Genomic DNA, 19,014 nt, shown 5'->3' on the forward strand with positions numbered 1-19,014 from the left:
GTTCGTGGGAGGGGGGGGGCGAATGAGTCCCCCCCCCCCCGGTCCCACTAAGCCCAAAAAAGCCCGGTCTAGATAGGGTTAATTTTGCTACATTACCTACATGTTGCATGATTCTGTAAGCAAACGAGGATCATGTTTAAAGTTAAAACTTTTGGTCCAACACAAAAAATTTTGAGTCTACCAACACAGATGAACTTTTATGATAAAATAAGGATCATCTTGATACATAAAAAAAGTACCTTCAGAACTTGAATCAAATTCAACAATTTCTATCAAATTGGATTTCAGTTTTCTTAAAAATGATTCTAATTAAACCTGCTGTAAAACAATCACGTAAATTAGGCTTCTACAGCCTGAAAAAAGTTGAATAATTATAATTGATTTCCAGGCTGTACAAACCTTCCTCTAAACATTTCGGTTGCTATGGAAGTATTTTTACCCCAGCAACAATTGCAATACAAACACGTAAGCCAGTAAATAAAATTTCGTCGGATAAAAAGTCTCCAGCTGTCGCGAATTCATTAAGCTTGACCATATTTAGATACGAATTACACAAGGTATGCTATTCTTATCCCATTCCATGTCTCATTTGCTTAATTTGCATTAATTTGCATAACGACCATTGATGACCTTGACCAAAGTACGACCTATCTTAAAATGATCAGGGAACACTGGGGTACCATTCAATGGTACTGGCCAAAGTATAAGGGAGTAGGCTACGCCAGGAGATTTCCTAATTATTTTTTGTTTCTCCTCATGGGCTAAATAACATTTTTTTTTACCTTCACAAGTTGGTGTAGCATCACTCCATGTCCCGTTCGACTGGCAGGCTATATCTGTAGTCCCATTCAGATGATAGCCGGCCATACAGGTATACCTGACCGTCTGTCCTAAAGTAAAGTTACTGTTGTTATCCCTCTTTCCATTGGTCGGCACACCAGGATCCCAGCATTGGTCAGTTGTACGGCCTGGAATGATTAAGCCAAAATTTAAGGCAATATATCTACTTTCCTACAGCTAATGTCACATTGTTTCTCGAAAAACCATTCAGATGATTAACAGTCCTAGGAAAAAAAAGTAGTTTTTATTGTACCGCAAACCATACATGGTTTTTATGACAAGTAAGGTATTGTAATGAAAAACAAAACGTACTTGTGTAGGAGAACTGGAACCCCTGAAGGGTGTTACTGAAGTCTGATGTAAACCTCAGGAACATTGTGTTAGATGTGCTGATGATGGGGCTGACTTGATGGTAACCTGATAACCTGAACATGTATAATCAATAAACGATCATCATTAGACAAAAACTCTTGTAATATTATGGCCTAGACTTTTTCGGTGATCCAAAATACAAAATAAATGTCAAGCTCTTAAATAAGTGACTTGATGACACACAATGATCGATCATTTATTTATTCACATATACTTATTGAGTATTGGGTAGAAAGCAAAAGTTGCTTATATAACACATTCTACTAAAAACATACAACGAGTATAAAACACATTGACGAAGTACATGCATAATTACAAGGTGGATAAAGAGATAAATACAAACAAGACAAGTTTGAGATCTATCAGTTACGAGAATCTAGCCGTACAGTAAATGAAGTTTTGAAATATATCAAAAACATTACAGTTTTGTAGGTGTGAGAGTGATGATCGATCATTACCACACATGTATGTAGTTTCAAATCAGAAAGCTATGCGCTATGTGCTAAGGGCATCACCTTCGTAAAACTGTAGCATTATCACTGGCTCCATCGTAGATGGTCAGAATGTCATATCTCCGAGTGGCGAAACTGTCGAACGTGAGACGAATGATGCTTTCTTCTGGTACAATGATCACCCACCTGACGTTTTCATTGTTGTCATAGTTACTGGGATAGTTCGGTGACGTCACAGGGCCTCCAGAGGGTCCCGTCATGATACTTCCTACTGCAGAAAAGTTAACCCGATATGTAGCCTAAAACTGAGACATTTACTTGAAAATTTACTTAAAATAATTTTCATGTTGTGTGACATGATGACGTAGGAAAGAATAGATCGTCCTTTTTGGACATGTGCCGTTTCCGCTAATGTGTTGTTTTTATTACCTTTGCTAAGAACGTTTATGTTTTCAGAGGCGTTCGTGTATGTGTGTGTCCTTCCTTCCGTCCGCCCTTCCTTCCTCCCTTCACGGCACGATAACTTGAGAAGGCCTTGATGGATTGTCTTGATACTTGGTAGGTGGGTAGGTCTTGATAAGACAAAATGATTAGATTTTGGACCCCCTAGCGGCTTGTTATGGTATTGCAGCTGAAATTCAGGTTTTGATATCTCATGATCTAGACATCCTAGGGTGACGAAATTTAAATTCTGGCTAGCTCTTGTGCTGGGGAAGAAGTGACGTGAGTTTGGGCTCCCTGGCGGGTTGCTCTGGAACTGCAGGGCTATCTGTTTAAGATTATTAAAAAGAGGATAACTCAAGAACCGGTTAACAGATCGTCGTGATTTTTGGTATGCAGGTAGCTTACGTGATGCTAAATATAATATGTGAAAATTATGCATATATAGATGTAATTTGCATAATTTATGGGGAAAGTCTATTAATCAGCAACATTCCATCATAGGACTATTGAAGCTTGTGACATTGATAATTGAGAACGAAATAAACACAGGCACATATTGATTATGTAAATGAAGACTTAACTTGCATAATTCATGAGAAACTGTTAATGATTAAAATTTGCATAATTAATGAGAAACTGCCTGGAATTTCATACTTATTGTATTTGAAAGTTCTGTGAATGTGAACATCATTAAACAAAATGTATTCAAATTAGAACCCCATTTGCATAATTTATGAGGAAATGCTAGAATGGCATTGTTTGTCCATATAAGACTGTCGTTTGGTTGAGAATATGATAAACTGAAAATGAGGATCCTATCTTTTACTCGCTGTGATTGGCTAATCCATATACCCCACCCATATAAGAAGAAAGCGGGTTGATCACTGCGCAGAAGCGAAAGACTCATCCCCACAGCCGGTCGCCCGGCGCTTGGGCTCCGCGGACAGGAGCGGGAGAACAGAACGTGCAAGACAGACTGCCAGCTTTGAATTGAGTTTTTGCTGGATTACAGAGGAGAGCGAGAGCTCAGGGAGTAGGGAAGGTGGAAGGTCAATGCGCACTGAAATTTTCCCTGTTTTTTGTTGGTGATTTTGTAGTTATAATGGATTCGGAATGATTGGAATGTTCGAACATGTGTATGAGAGTTGTCTGTTCTTCTCGCAGGCGGGGCGTGCTCGGGCAGTATGTATGGCGTACAAGTGTTACCACGCCTCAGTAGAGAACGACATCTAATTTTGGGTGTGTTGTAGATGTCTCAGGTACCGGTTGTATCGGAAGCAGGACCGGGAGGAGGACAGGGAGCAGGGTAACAACGTTAACCCGGCGCCCAGGGAGAAGGAAACCCCGGCGGACAACAGCCCAACAAGTCCAACGACATCTGCAAGGTGGCGAACCATGAGGGACCGCAGGGACCACAGCCACAGCCACCGTCTGACGCCTTTCAGTGGAGATGCGGCCGGAGCGGCGGTACAAGATTGCGGGGGTCAGCGCTATGATGACCCAGGATGGTACCCAGCAAGAAGAATGTGTGCCGCGGGGCGAAGCCGCTCGGCCAGGAGACAAGCTCAGGAACCAGTATCAAAACGGGTAATTGGCGAGAGTTTGAATGTGTATCCGTAACAAGCCAGTCGGGACCGAGTAGTGGACTCGGTCGGAAACTTTGTGTATAGAATTTTTTTAGAAAGCATGTATGTCACTGCAAGAGGTGCAGGCACATTGCATATGTTTACATGGGAATGCCCATGGCTATAGAACACGACATGGTAAAGGATTTCAGATAAGGCAAGCTGGTGATATAATAGTCGTACAGTGGAGAAATTAAACAGTGCCAAAGTAAACGGAGGAATCAGTACAGACGGGAATGGCCCGTTGATATGCAAATAGGATTGGATACCGGTGAGAACACGTGCGGTACACGTGTGGCTGGTACGGTGTGTCGTGTTGTATCTGAGGTCGTGTCTATACGGAACCACCCAAGGCGCGATTCGGGTAACTCACATTCTTCACATCTGGTCCACGTGCCACACACACCTGCGAAACCGTGTCCGAACATAATGCGCTTGAGCTACATTTATTGCTGTTTGATGATAACACGCAAGGCGGCGTGTTATTAATGTCAGAGGTCAACGACCTGCTTGCTGATGCCCCCCTCCCAGCGTATCTCGGCCGAATGCCGACGTGGTCCCGCCAGAGGCGGTGAAGCTCGCCCTAGAACGGACACATTATTTGACCATTACTGCTCTTTAAGTTGCTGCCACGTAAAAGTTGGTATTGCATATAAAAAAAGAAATATCACTCCGTAATCCATGACCAGGCGAAGTCACATTGAAATCACATTGCGTTCAGACGCAAATCGCGATGCGGGGAAAGCGATTCGAAACCACCTCTAGAAGTGGCTTGGGATCGAGGCGCTTTCAATGTGATTTCGGAGCGTTCAGATGGAGCCACTTGAAACCGGCTTCGGGGTAAACCACATGTAAACCGCCTTGGGTGGTTCCGTATAGATAGGGCCTGAGGATCAGCAAGGAGCTTTCATGAAGCTCCTTGGTTGTATCGAGCATGGCGGGAACTTTTTTGCGATGACTGGATTAAAATGGATTAGATTATTGGATTAATGGATTAGATTAGTGTTATGGTGTTACAGAGGGTGAATGGCACGCCTCTAAAACCCTCATGTATTACAGGCAACACGTAAAAGGATTGCCAGTCTGGAGGCAACAGTCCAGTGGGCAATGGGTCCACGGAGGCGTTCCGAAAGGAAAGCATTCGTACGGTAGAGGTAAAGGGAGAAAACGAAGACGAATGGAAACAAGAAAAGATAGGAAAAGCGAGATAAGAATGGGGAAATGAGAACGATATAGTATCGTATATATGAGAATGGGAGATAGTGAGTGAGATTGGAAGAAAAATGAATAAAGAAAATTTCATCACATGTATAGCGTTTCGAGAGTCTCGTATATATTCTCCAATTATTACTTAAAAAGGACGGACATTGGGTAAACAGAAAGGGAGAAGAGAAAGAAATGATAAGATTGGGAAGCGAGAAAGAAAGGATAAGATTGGGAAAAAGGAGGAGGAGAGGGGAGAACGGAAGGAAAAGAGATAACGAAGAGAAGGAGCGCGACTCCAGGCACTTCCCCATAGCTTCATATGGATGAGCCAATCACTGCGCGGAAAGAATAGGTAACTATCTTTCACGCGCTGTGATTGGCTAATCCATATCCCCCACCCATATAAGGAGAACGCGGGTTGATCACTGCACAGAAGCGATAGACTAATCCGCACAGCCTGGTAACGCGGCGAGAGGCATCTTGGGATAGAAAAGAGAGGGAGGTGAGGGGTGAGAAAGAGTGGGACGGTTGTTACGAGCAAGGAGGTTCAATACAAGAGGGTTCAAACTGTATTGAATCTCCTTGTTACGAGAGACTAAGAATAGGTGAAGACAAAAGCGCCCACCCACCCATCCTTCTCCACGGTACAGGACAGAGATGGATACGAATCATATTGCCGCGCGACTCCAGGCACTACCCCATAGCTTCATATGGATGAGCCAATCACTGCGCGGAAATAAAAGGTAACTATTTGCACAATCAGGGGGGTTAATATATAATTTGTCACCCATAAAGATGAACATCATCTGGCGAAGGTATGAGATCGGGGAACTCTAGTTTGTAATTGAGTTGTGAACGTTAACTGCCTGGTCGGCGTCATATTTGTAGGTAATGGTTTAATACGCCCGTCTAACTTTGGTGGTTTATGACAGGTGGTGTTAGAGCTAAAACGGTCCTGCTGGTGTATAGTCAAACGGCTGACATTTTTACCCTTAAGCTGACGATGTTGTGTATGTTACGGTCTTGCTGGTGTAAAGCTATTCAGCTGACGGATTTCAGCATACGGCTGTCAATGCTGTGTATGTTACGGTCTTGCTGGTGTAAAGTTATCCAGCTGACGGATTTCAGCATACGGCTGACGATGTTGTGTATGTTACGGTCTTGCTGGTGTAAAGTTATCCAGCTGACGGATTTCAGCGTACGGCTGACGATTTGATTTGATTTGATTTATTAGGCTGATAACACATATGTAAGCAGCCAGGACTGCCCAACTAGCCGGAGGCTATTATAAAGGGCTAGCCCTCACAACAATAACATAAACAATTCGGAACAGTTAACATTGTCAGTTACAATTGAGATAGACATACTACTACTACATAACAGATGTTGTGGCCAAACGTTAACAAGCTACAATATCCGGCCTGGTCGTCGTGCGTTTACTACAATTACATTTATATGTCAGGTTAATATACTATTACAAAACAGATGTTGTGCACTATATTTACACTGTCAATACAATATTATTCTATTGAACTATTTACTAAGTAGTTGTCGTCAAGTATTTATCAAGTATTGTCCATAGTTTCTTTTTAAAGGAGCTGATGGAGCGGGTTGTTCGAGTTTCGCTAGTGAGAGTATTCCAGATAGTTATAGCTCTGATTACAAATGTTCTCTGGGATCTGGTGGTTCTACAAACGGGTATGGATAAGTGTTCACTATTCCGTAATGGATACCGAGATTCTGTGGCGGACGCTCGCGCTTGAGGTAGCAGACTTTGCAGGTGTGGAGGACAGCGACCGTTCAACAGTTTGTACATGGTTACTGCAGTGTGAAACTTGCGTCGAAACTGGAGAGATGGTAGAGACAGTTCTGTGTAGAGACTATTGTAGGAAGGGTATGGGATCCCAAAGTGACCACTGATAAGCCTGGCTGTTTGGTACTGTACAGATTCTAAAGTCCTTTGGTCACGTAAAGTGAGGCCAGCCCAGACAATATCCGCGTACTCTAACGTAGGTCTTGTAATGGTGATGTACAGCCGGAGCAGTAAGTTTTGGGGAATTTTCCTTCTTAGGGCACATAACAGTCCTGAAGAACGTCTTGCTTTGTTAGAGATTACCTCGATGTGCTGTGACCAGGACAGGGTATTCGTGAGAGTGACGCCTAAGTGTTTGTGGCTGGTGACAACTTGCAGTACAGTTCCTCCTAGGGTCACAGGGGGAATCGGTTGTGGTAGAGTACGAGTTGTAATGAACATGACTTTGCACTTGTCTATGTTAGCTTCTAGTTTCCATGTAGAAAGCCAGGTCGACACAGTACTCAACTCTCGGTTCAGTGTTTCAACTACGCGATGAACAGAATGATGGGAGAATGACAGAGATGTGTCGTCGGCAAATAAGTTGGCCAGACAATGTGTACGGCTGGTGGCAAGGTCATTGATGTAAAGAATGAAAAGCGTTGGTCCTAGGACGGAACCTTGCGGTACTCCGGCTAATGGGGACTTCCATGTAGACGTTGCACCCTGGATGACCACTCGTTGTTTTCTGTCTGAGAGGTAACTGGAGAACCAGTCATGCATAAGTCCACTGATTCCATATGATTTTAGTTTGGACAGAAGTCCTGCGTGCCAAACCTTATCAAAGGCTTTCCGAAGGTCTAGAAATACACAGCCCACTATTTCTCCTTTATCCATTGCATCAGTCCACTCCTCTACCAGTCGAGTCAGCTGGAGGGTTGTATTGTCAAGTGGTCGAAACCCGCTTTGGTTGTCAGTTAATATCCGGTTGACATGAGCCGTTAAACGTTTGTTAACAAGTGTCTCTAGAACTTTTGAGACTGTGGTAAGCAAGGATATGGGCCTGTAGTTGTTTGTGAGGTGGCGGTTACCAGCTTTGTGAATGGGTGTTACGTTAGCCTTTTTCCATTCTGTAGGAACTTGGCCAAGAAGGAGAGATTTATTGTACAGACGAGTTAGAGGAACTGATATCGGGTCGGAAACTAGGCGTAATAGCCTCGGAGTGATCTTGTCGTGACCACCTGACTTTCCGACTTGCAGGGTGCGCAGTTGCTGGCGCACCTCTTCCTCTGACAACTGAAGCGAGTCTAGAACAGATTCAGGAACAGTGGTAGGTTGGAACGTCGGGATTGGATCGCTTCTGCCAGGAAGGTCTGTTTGTTTGATAAAGAAATCGTTCAGAGCATTGGCCTTCGCTTCCGGGGTTTCTAGTATTACCGAGTCGACTTGAAGGGCCGGGATGCCTGTTGAGGTCTTTCCTAGTGCAGATTTGGCATAAGTGAAGAACCGTCTGGTGTTTCCGGTCTCCACGTCGTTCACGAGATCCTCAATGTATACTGTCTCCGACCTTCTTGTGAGATTGGTCACAAGATTTCTTTGTCTTCTGTAAGTGGCCCAGGCGTCCTCGGTGTTCAGCCGTTTTGCCCTGGAGTGCAGGCGGTGTTTTCTACGGATAGCGGCTCGGGTTTGTTTATTGGAGTATATCCACGGCTTTGCTGTCCGGGTAGTCGAGATAAGCTTGTGAGGAATGTGCCGTTCGCATATGGCAATAAACATGCTGTACCAAGAGTCCCAAATGTCATCCATAGAGTCGAAGATAAGGTTTATATCCCAGGGGGCTGTTGCGATGTCTTGATGAAGGGCCTCGATGTCAGCTTTGTCGTATAACCAAACTAGACGTTTACCGCTGTGCTGGCTTGCCTGTATGGTAAGCGCTGTGGCCGTTATTAGATGGTCGGAGTCACTAGAGGCGCTAGTGTGCCCGTCTGGTAACACTTTGCTGGATGAGAAGTCGCTATCAGGTCCAGTAGGTTCCCTCCCCGAGTCGGTTCATGAAGAACCTGTTCCAGTCCATGATTCAAGAAGAGGTTTTCAAGTTGACGCCCCGGGTTGTCAGTCGTGTTGCTGGCTAACCAGTTGCTGTTCTTAGCGTTGAAGTCTCCGAGAATGACTTTAATAGACTGTGTTTGGTTCGTGGCTAGTCGCACTTGACCTTCAAAAGAGTCGAAGAAAGTGTCATCTGCCGAAGGCGGTCGGTATGTACAGTTGATTAGAAGACTGGTGTTGGCCTTTGTAATTTCACACCATATAGATTCTAACTCATCAGTTTCCAAATCACAACGCCTTGTATTGTACAGGTAATCACTGACATAAATCATAACGCCACCTCCGCGTCTGTTTCGGTCTTTGCGGTGCGCCTGGTATCCTTCCAGTGCAATGTCGCTGTCAGCTATTTCATCGCTTAACCAAGTCTCTGTTATGCATAAAATGCCAAATTGCATGGTAGATGATAAGGATCTGAGTTCATCTATCTTAGGAAGTAAGCTCCGAGCGTTGAGGTGTGCTATTGTCAGTAGGTTTTTGGAGTTCGAATTCAGGAGAGTTTCGGACATGTCTGACGCAGGGTCACATGTTGTATTATGGCTCAGTGTGGGATCCATTAGCATAGTGAGGTCGAGTTGAGTAGCTTGTGTTTGCACATTGTTAGTTCCTATTCGCAAGGACAGAGCGACTAGAAGCAAAAACCAAATCAATTTCAGAATGTGGTCGAACATTATGTCAGTTACTTGGCACCTTTCCTCCCCCTTTTCCGCGAGGACGGGGCACTTTTGGTCTTATAGGTCACTTCGCGGTTACCAGAAAGGGGGGACACTTTGCCTGTCCCCTTTGCCGTCTTGCCTGCCTCTTTCTTGATCTTTTTGTCGGGTCGTCGTGTTGTATTGGAGTCTTCCGACTCACTTGGGCTTGACTCACTTGGGCTTGACAGAGGTCGTTTGATGGCGCTCTCATCTTCTGACGATGTTGTGTATGTTACGGTCTTGATTGCTTGTGAAAGGGATATGTATGATGTCTTTTTATGATAATGTTAAAATTTAGCTAAAGGTGTTGTTTAATTTATAAAGATATCATATCGTAATAAATCTTAAATAGTATACCCGGATATTTCTTCTTGTTTTACACGTAGATACATGAATTGGCACTGACATGGTCTACTAGTTTGCGAAAGAAAGTTTTGGTTTTACCAAATACAACTGTCCTTGATACTGCTGCGGATCTTGTGGATGTCGGCATTTGACCTGGTTAGCCTTAGCTATATATAATGTATGCATGAAAAAAAGTTATTGATCTCTTTACTTTAACTGTTTACACTTCAGCCAAAAAAACGTTCTACTTTGCGCTTGGAAACTGCCCATTCTTTATATCACAACTATAGACAATCTGGTGACATATTTGTTTGCAATTTTATAACATAAAAGGTAATATATGCAGCATAACGCACGGATTATCTCAACCTCCTGTGACACCATGCGATTTCAAGCTGATTTTGTTATGATTAAAATATTACAAGATTATTTTCAGGTTAGATAAGGGACACATAAGCAGGACCAATCATTATGTTTCTTTGAATATTGCCTTTAGTGTGAAAGATAGACTTAGTCCTTAGGGTACTCAATGCCGCATTTGTCACTTATGGGATATGTGTGTAAAATACTGTATACAGTAAACCAGATAATCAAACTTTGATGTCTATAATGTATTTTGATACCTTCACAAGTTGGTGTAGCATCACTCCATGTTCCGTTAGACTGGCAGGATATATTGGCAGTTCCCCACAGATGATACCCGGCCATACAGGTGTACCTGACAGTCTGTCCTGGTGTAAAGTTATTGTTGTTATCTCTTGTCCCATTGGAAGGGACACCAGGATCCCAGCATTCGTCTGCTGTACGGCCTAAATGAAAAAGAAGGTTGTGTGAATTTCATCCTGCAGTTCTGCCTGGAATAATTAATGAAAACAATGTAAGGTAATAAATCTACTTTTTTAAAGCTTATGTTGCATTGTTGTTTAAAAACATACAGATAATTAATAGTCCTAGGAAAACAAAGTAGTGATATTGAAAAGCAAACTATAGATGTTTATGAGAACCTTTAAAGACATTACTTGTGTAGTAGAACTGGAACCCCTGACGGGTGACACTGTAGTCAGATGTGAACCTCAGGAACATCGTGTTAGATGTGCTGATGATGGGGCTGATTTCTTGATGGTAACCTGATAACCTGAACATGTATAATCACTAAACGATCAAGATATGACAAAAAATATTGTAATACTATGGCCTAGATTTTTCCGTTATCCATGATATATATAATAGAATTAAAGCTCTTAAACAAGTGACTTCACTAGCACACAATGATAGATCATTACCCTCACTACAATTCACGTCGTTTGAAATCAGCAAGTGGAGTCTTTTGGAAAATGTTGGCTATGTGCGAAGGGCATCACCTTCGTAACTGTGTAGCATTATGACTGGCTCCATCGTAGATGGTCAGAATGTCATAAAATCTCTCAGTGGCGAAACTGTCAAACGTGAGACGAATGATGCTTCCTTCTGGTACAATGATCAACCACCTGACGTTTTCATTGTTGTCATAGTTACTGGGATAATTCGGTGACGTCACAGGGCCTCCAGAGGGTCCCGTCATGATACTTCCCACTGCAGAAAAGTGAACCCGATATGTAGCCTAAAACTTGGACACGTTTAATTTCGAAAATGTACTTAAAATAATTTTCGTGTTGTGTGACATGATGACGTAGGAAAGAATAGATCGTCCTGATTGGACATGTGCCGTTTCTTCTAATGTGTTATTTCTATTTGTAAATGAGTTAAATAGTATACCCAGATATTTCTTTTTGTTTACACGTAGATACATGAAATGGCACTGACATGGTCTACTAGTATGCGAAAGAAAGTTTTGGTTTTACCAAATACAACTGTCCTTGATACTGCTGCGGATATTGTGGATGTTGACATTTAATTTTTTGCCCTGGTTAGCCTTAGTGTATGCATGAAAAAAGTTTTTGATTTCTTTACTTTAACTGTTTACACTTCAGCCAAAAAAAACGCTCCACTTTGCGCTTGGAAACTGCCCATTCTTTATATGACAAACGTAGACAGTCTGGTGACAGATTCGTTTGCAATTTTCTAACATTTCTAATACATGCAGCTTTACATAACGCACGGATTATCTCTACTTCCTGTGACACCATGCGATTTCAAGCTGATTTTGTTATGATTAAAATATTACAAGATTATTTTCATGTTAGATAAGGGAAACATAAGCAGGAACAATCATTATGTTTCTTTGAATATTGCCTTCAGTGTAAAAGATAGTCTTAGTCCTTAGAGTACTCAATGCCGCATTTGTCACTTATTGCATTTCTGTGTAAAACACTGTATACAGTAAACAAGATAATCTAACTTTGATGTCTATAATGTATTTTGATACCTTCACAAGTTGGTGTAGCATCACTCCATGTCCCGTTAGACTGGCAGGTTATATTGGCAGTTCCCCACAGATGATACCCGGCCATACAGGTGAACCTGACTGTCTGTCCTGATGTAAAGTTACTGTTGTTATCTCTTGTCCCATTGGTCGGCACACCGGGATCCCAGCATTCGTCTGCTGTACGGCCTGAAAGAAAGACGCCTGTGTGAATTTCCTCCCCTGCAGTTAATGCTGCATCATTCAAATAAAACACATGCGAATCTTAAAGAGTACCAACAGAAATAACAATTTGGAAACCTAATATATCCATAAAATACGTAAAGGTTTTGTAATTTTTTTTTATTTGCATAATTTTTTTGGGAAGCGGTGTTGTAATTAGCATAACCACCTCGACCTTGGTCTTTTCTAAGATCTACGCACATATAAAATATCATCACAATTTATAAAGGCCTTCTTAAGTTATGCCGGCTAGCCTCTACCAGGCACCGCGGGTCACTCGAAAAATAGTAGAAATTTGCCAAAATAAAGAAATGATATACCAGGAGAGTTAGCCGGCCAGAGAAAATCCAAATGGCGACCCTTGCCGACCCTGGTAGACCCACCACAAATATGGGAATGTTTTTGACAGATTTTACCGAGCAGTTCATATTAAACAGCACATCGTGTAACAAAGTGAATTGAAAGGCAAGAAGTGTTATCAAAGGCCTTACTTATGTAGGAGAATTGGAACCAATAGCTGGGGTAACCGCTGTCAGGTGTGAACCTCAGTAACATCGTGTTAGATGTGCTGATGATGGGACTGATTTGTAGATTGTAACCTGATAACCTGAACATGTATAATCAATAAACGTTAAAAATTTTAAATAAACCATTGTAATATAAACACCTACATGCTTTCGTTATTTATAATAAATTTAAGATTTTAACTAGTGGCTCGACTAACACACACTAATCGATCATTACCATTGCTACATGTACGTAGTTTGAAATCAGAAAGTGAAATTCTTTGGAAAGTGTTGGCTATGTGCTAATACCCCCGTCACATTGTCGACGAGCTTCGGCCGTATTTGTCAATCGCCGAAAGATCGGCCAGTTTTGAGATCGACCGACGATCGCGCGTATTTTTGACTTGAAAATCGTCGCGGTCACATTGTGCGAGGCTCGGGCGATCGCTTCGCAATACATCTATGATAATGAAGTCCCTATGACATGGCACGCAGATAAAGCAAGGCCGTGTATCCACCAAAAATGAATAGTTTGACCAATCTTTATGTTTTACCTGTCGTTATATTTTTGTAAGCAAAGTAATGGAGCGGACTGGCAGAATAAAATAGAAATACAAACAGGAATTCTGTGAAGGATCCAACTTAAATACTACCACAAGAGCCACAAATTTACACTACCGTCTGGTTAACACAACGACCACCTTTTTAACCAGACAGGAGTCGGCCGAAGCTCGCTCGACACACGGGCGTACGTCGCCCGAGTTACGGTCGACGATCTATCGATAATACTGATTATCATGATATCAAAATCTTTTTATACACGCGTACCTGAACAAAGCTAATAAGATATATTGTTATATATCTTATTATATAAAACTTTGCCTGTATACTTCTGTCTAAAATAGTATGAATCTTCCGGTAAACAAGCCATTTAATGTCAACAAAGTAGACAGAGGTAAAAAGACCCATGCAATATAAACTTCAACTAGTAAGTAATATCTATCACATGACGTTCTTGTGGGCGCCCTAAGAAAAAAGTCAACCTCGTTCCAGGATGAACAAGTGTAGACGTCAATTTATTATACAATCTTCTGAAATAAGGCCACACACCTCCTAAAGGGACAAGAGTAAAGAATTTCATGTGCGTTCAATCAGTTGAGGTCAAAATCTAGGCATTTGGCCTTATATAGTTATAACCTCGGCATCTTTTTAAAGTGGTTTTGTTTATTAACGAATGTTGATTTAACAAAAGGACAAAAAGGACGATTTTGTCTATTTTTATCCTTTCTCGTAAACTTAACTTTAACAATCAATGGGACGTTGCTCCTGCAAACTTTACACAGTATACTGTCAATGAAATCTCAAATAAATGTCACAGGTGCTGAATAAATAATAACTTCACAGGAGCTCGGCCGAGGCTCGTAGAACCTTCGTCCGACACTGGCACGAAGCTCGCTCGAAGCACGCACGATTTAAAAAACTTTGCGCAAGTCGGGCGAGGTACGGAAGAGGGTCGCCCGAATATTTCGCGAAGCTCGCGCGAGGGTCGACCGTATTCAGCGACCGTCGCCCGATTTTCAAAGACGAAATACGGCAGAGACTCGTGAGATGTACGTCCGAATATCGATCGACTCTCGGCCGCACAAGGGCGAGCTACGCGCGAGCTGGAAACGAGCTCTGCGACGTCAAAAATCGCCGGCGACTAGTCGCTGATGTTAAGAACACGTTTCGCGTGTCAGCGAGCTTCGGCCGACTCCAAAAAATCGCCGGCGATCCCGAAAATTGCGCGATGCTCGACGGAAGATCGGCCGTACTACGGCCGTAAATGTCGTTTAGAGCTCGCCAACTAGTCGGCCGATCGATTTACGCTCAATGTGACGGGGGTATAAGGACATCACCTTCGTAACTCTGTAGCATCATCTCTGGGTCCATCGTAGATGGTCAGAAAGCTATAACCATACTCTGTGTAGAACCTGGCGAACGTGAGACGAATGATGCTTTCTTCTGGTACGATGATCAACCACCTGGCGTTTCCAATGTTGTCATAGTTACTGTAGTAGTCCCGTGACGTCGCAAGGCCTCCAGAGGGACCCGTAATGATATTTTCCACTGCAGAGTAAACGAGATATATTGCATGATGGAGGTTGCTTTTACCGAAGATTTATTAAGGTTTTCCTGCAAAATATAGGTTGTACTCTTTGCTTTATTGGTGGTATTTGGTAATGTTGAAAAAGTAGCGAATGCGTCATTGATCCCTTGCTTTACGCATGGCATGTGGAGAAAGATGGAGACTAGTGAAGTTTGAAATAGACCGTTTCTGCAACTTAAGCAACCAATCCAGTAAACTTGTATACTGTCAAACAGATATTCTATTCAAAAATATGTTATTTTTTACCTTCACACGTTGGTGCAGCATCACTCCATGTCCAGTTAGACAGGCAGGTTATATTGGCAGTTCCCCACAGATGATACCCGGCCATACAAGTGTACCTGACTGTCTGTCCTGATGTAAAGTTATTGTTGTTATCTCTTGTCCCATTGGAAGGGACACCAGGATCCCAGCATTCGTCTGCTGTACGGCCTAAATGAAAAAGAAGGTTGTGTGAATTTCATCCCTAGCAGTTAACGCTTCAAATAAAACACTAGTAGGATGAAGTATGCAAAAGGTTCTGTTGCATTTCAAAGATCAGCCACAGGGAAAACCATTATTTAACTTTGACCTGGGCGGCCTTTTCTAAGATCTACTCTCATATCAAATATCATCACAATTTAATTGGGCTACCTCTGACTGAACCATGGTTTTATAAGTTTTTAAGTTATGCCGGCTAGCCTTTAGCAGGCACCGCGGTTCGCTGAAAAAATAGTAGAAATTGGCCAAAAAAAGGAATAATATAACAGGAGAGTTGCAGAAAAAGATTTTTTACAGAGATTATAGAGCAGTTTATATTAATTAGTACATCGTGTAACAAAGTAAATTAAACGGTAAGAAGTGAAAAGGGTCATCAAAGACCTTACTTATGTAGGAGAACTGGAACCCCTGACTTGTATAACGGTCGTCAGGTGTGAACCTCAGTAACATCGTGTTAGATGTGCTGATGATGGGGCTGATTTCTTGATGGTAACCTGATAACCTGAACATGTAGAAGCAATAAACGATCAAGATTTTACAGAAACCATTGTTATATTAAGGCCTGTACGCTTCCTTTATTCATAATAAATCAGAGATTTTTAACTAGTGGCTTGACTAACACACAATCATCGATCATCACCATTGCTACATTTACATAGTTTGAAAGAAAGCGGGGCGTTTAAATGTGCTAAGGGCATCACCTTCGTAACTCTGTAGCATCATCGCTGGTTCCATCGTAGATGGTCAGAAAGTCAGAACCACCAGTATAGAACCTGGCGAACGTGAGACGAATGGTGCTTCCTTCTGGTACAATGATCAACCACCTGATGTATTCATTGTTGCCATGGTTACTAGGGTAGTTGGGTGACGTCACAGGGCCTCCAGAGGGACCCGTCATAATACTTTGTACTGCAGAAAGGTACACGATATATGTTGCCGGATAAAGGTTGCTTTTGCGAAGACATATTAACTTTTTTTCCTGCATAATATAGCCTGTACTATTTGCCTTATTGGTGGTGTTTGGCGATGATTAAAAAAAATCATAGTACGTTAGTAGCGAATGGGTCAATGACCCCTTGCTTTACGCATGGCGTGTGAATAAAGTTAGTGACTAGCGAAGTTTGGAATAGATTGTTTCTGGTTGCACATTTAAAACTCGGACATGTTTAATTCCGAACATTTACTATGAAATCAGAGCGAAATGGACAGGTTAACTCTAAGGGCCACGTAACACCTTGGTGTATCGCTAATGCGTATGGGTTGCGCACAGACAATTATGACGACACACACTACGCACTAGGGTGGCTAATGCACTTAGGCATGCCCTATATATAGGTCAGGCTAGCTAGACAAGGGCACATATTATCAATAAATATCTTCTTTGGAGACACCCATATCTTTGGCATGCGTTGGGATATAATTATGAGCTTTATTTTGTTAAACATAAAAATGGTAACTTTCTCTTTAAAATAGATTTAAAAAGCTGGTAAAAGATGAGATCCTTTAGAAACTGGTTAGCTATCAACTGGCACCCTACTGGGAGGTAATCCAAACAACCACTTTTGCCTTGGCCAGGGGTTTAAATAGAGGATTATTCACAGTTATCTGACCATGCTTGTATGGAGAAAGGATATTGCATTTTGTCTTTTTGAATATTGTTTGGTAATAATATAGTGTTAAAGTGTCATATATATAAAGAAAAGACCAGGAAATGTACTGTTTGTGTTGTCAAAAAAGTTCCAAAATTCCCCTTTAGTGCTCAAAAGCATGAGCCAATTATCGGTTATGTGTGTATGCAGTAAAATAGATAATCTAACCATAACAATAATGTATTTTTATTACCATCACAAGTTGGTGTAGCATCACTCCATGCCCCGTTAGACTGGCAGGTTATATTGGCAGTTCCCCACAGATGATACCCGGCCATACAGGTGTACCTGACTTTCTGTCCTGATGTAAAGTTACTGTTGTTATCTCTTGTCCCATTGGCTGGCACACCGGGATCCCAGCATTGCCCTGCAGTACTGCCTGGAAAGAAAAAAAAAAAACAACAGTAAAATGTTATAATCCCCTTCCTCGCTGTTGCATTATTCATTTAAAAAACTTTCAAACCAAAGATATCTTTGAGATTTCAAAGAAAATAAAGCAGTATGTATTGGACTGTACACCAAAGCATGTATCATGGTTACTGTGAAAGTGTAATCAAAGACCTTACTTATGTAGGAGAAGCTGAACCACGCATAGACGTAATAGTTGTCAGATGTAAACCTCAGGAACATTGTGTTAGATGTGCTGATAATGGGGCTGATTGACCTCAGATCACCTGTTAACCTGGACATTCAGGAATAAACAATAAATGTTATAGTAATTGGAACACCCTCGGCTTTAGGCTTGTTTTCGCAGGCTTGAATTGTGACCCAACTTGTCTAATTAAATTCTAAAATTTTCTAATGGTAAATGGCGAGAATCTTATACCCTTTGGACGTTAATGAACATAGACATCAGCAAACATAACATATTAAAATGGTGATCTTATTTCATAATCAATGAGGTAATAAAACATTTCTAATTCGTTATCATTTAAGGTTGACATGATTTGGAGAAGGTTTGAGGTCGTGGAACTCTGGTAACCTTCGCCAGAGGTTTTCAGTGCCTTTGTTTGTTTGTTTGTTTGTTTGTTTGTTTGTTTGTCTGCCTGTCTGTCTGTTAACAGCATAGCTCAAGAAGCTTTGGATGGATTGTCATCAAACTTGGTAGGTGGGTAGGCCTTGATTATCAAGTTGATGATACCTAGATTTGGGGCCCCCAGGTGGCTTTTGTTGCTAGGACTTCTGGTTTTGATATCTCATGATCTGATGGGCCACGAATTTTGTATGGTAGATAACTCTTGAGCTAAGGAAGAAGTGACATGAGATTGGCCCTCTAGCGGCCTGTCCTGGAATTGAAGGAGCGTTTAAAAAAACTTTACAGGAGGTGAGTTGAGTGAAGGTGAATATCATTCAACATGATTCATCAACGTCATTACCTTATTTGCATAATTTTATTTTGGGGGAGATTATAGCGTTATTTCGCACGATAAGACTGTCATTAGGTGGAGAATATGATGAAATGACATGGGTCCTAAAAACAAGGCTCTTTTTTTGCGATGTCATGGTAAAATATTGTAATTCGTCCACTGGAAGGGTTAGCACCATTTGGCGAAGTCATCGTGGAATTCTTGTTGTGACTGTTACGATAAGCCACAACAACTGCAATTTAGCCCGTCAGCTATGGAAGTGTACCTTAATGTCACCTAAACAATTTCTTCTTTAGGCTAAACGCTTTTACCAATGAAAAATCAAGATCAAGACCATAGCACGTTCAGGACAGAAGATACAAATACCGGAAGTTCTGCTGCATTACCAAGGATAACCTCTGGGGG

At 41.9% G+C, this 19,014-nt stretch overlaps 1 protein-coding gene across 2 annotated transcripts in view; it reads right to left on the bottom strand.

The window, feature by feature from the left end:
* The window catches only part of LOC109472424, a 66,449-nt gene that overhangs the window by 41,065 nt on the left and 6,370 nt on the right, over positions 1–19,014 (bottom strand). For both annotated transcript variants that reach the window (XM_019772192.1, XM_019772193.1), the window contains exons 4-17: positions 17,809–17,924; positions 17,436–17,621; positions 16,295–16,502; positions 15,980–16,095; positions 15,360–15,545; positions 14,863–15,073; positions 12,950–13,065; positions 12,240–12,425; positions 11,236–11,446; positions 10,894–11,009; positions 10,498–10,683; positions 1,728–1,935; positions 1,153–1,265; positions 783–968 (exon numbers count right to left, since the gene is read on the bottom strand). In XM_019772192.1, coding sequence (XP_019627751.1) covers positions 783–968; positions 1,153–1,265; positions 1,728–1,935; positions 10,498–10,683; positions 10,894–11,009; positions 11,236–11,446; positions 12,240–12,425; positions 12,950–13,065; positions 14,863–15,073; positions 15,360–15,545; positions 15,980–16,095; positions 16,295–16,502; positions 17,436–17,621; positions 17,809–17,924 — 2,345 coding nt within the window. The remainder of the gene's footprint in view (positions 1–782; positions 969–1,152; positions 1,266–1,727; positions 1,936–10,497; positions 10,684–10,893; positions 11,010–11,235; positions 11,447–12,239; positions 12,426–12,949; positions 13,066–14,862; positions 15,074–15,359; positions 15,546–15,979; positions 16,096–16,294; positions 16,503–17,435; positions 17,622–17,808; positions 17,925–19,014) is intronic.

This window comes from Branchiostoma belcheri, unplaced genomic scaffold (assembly GCF_001625305.1).
Source record: "Branchiostoma belcheri isolate BF01 breed outbred unplaced genomic scaffold, Haploidv18h27 scaffold274, whole genome shotgun sequence".
Lineage (NCBI taxonomy): Eukaryota > Metazoa > Chordata > Leptocardii > Amphioxiformes > Branchiostomatidae > Branchiostoma > Branchiostoma belcheri.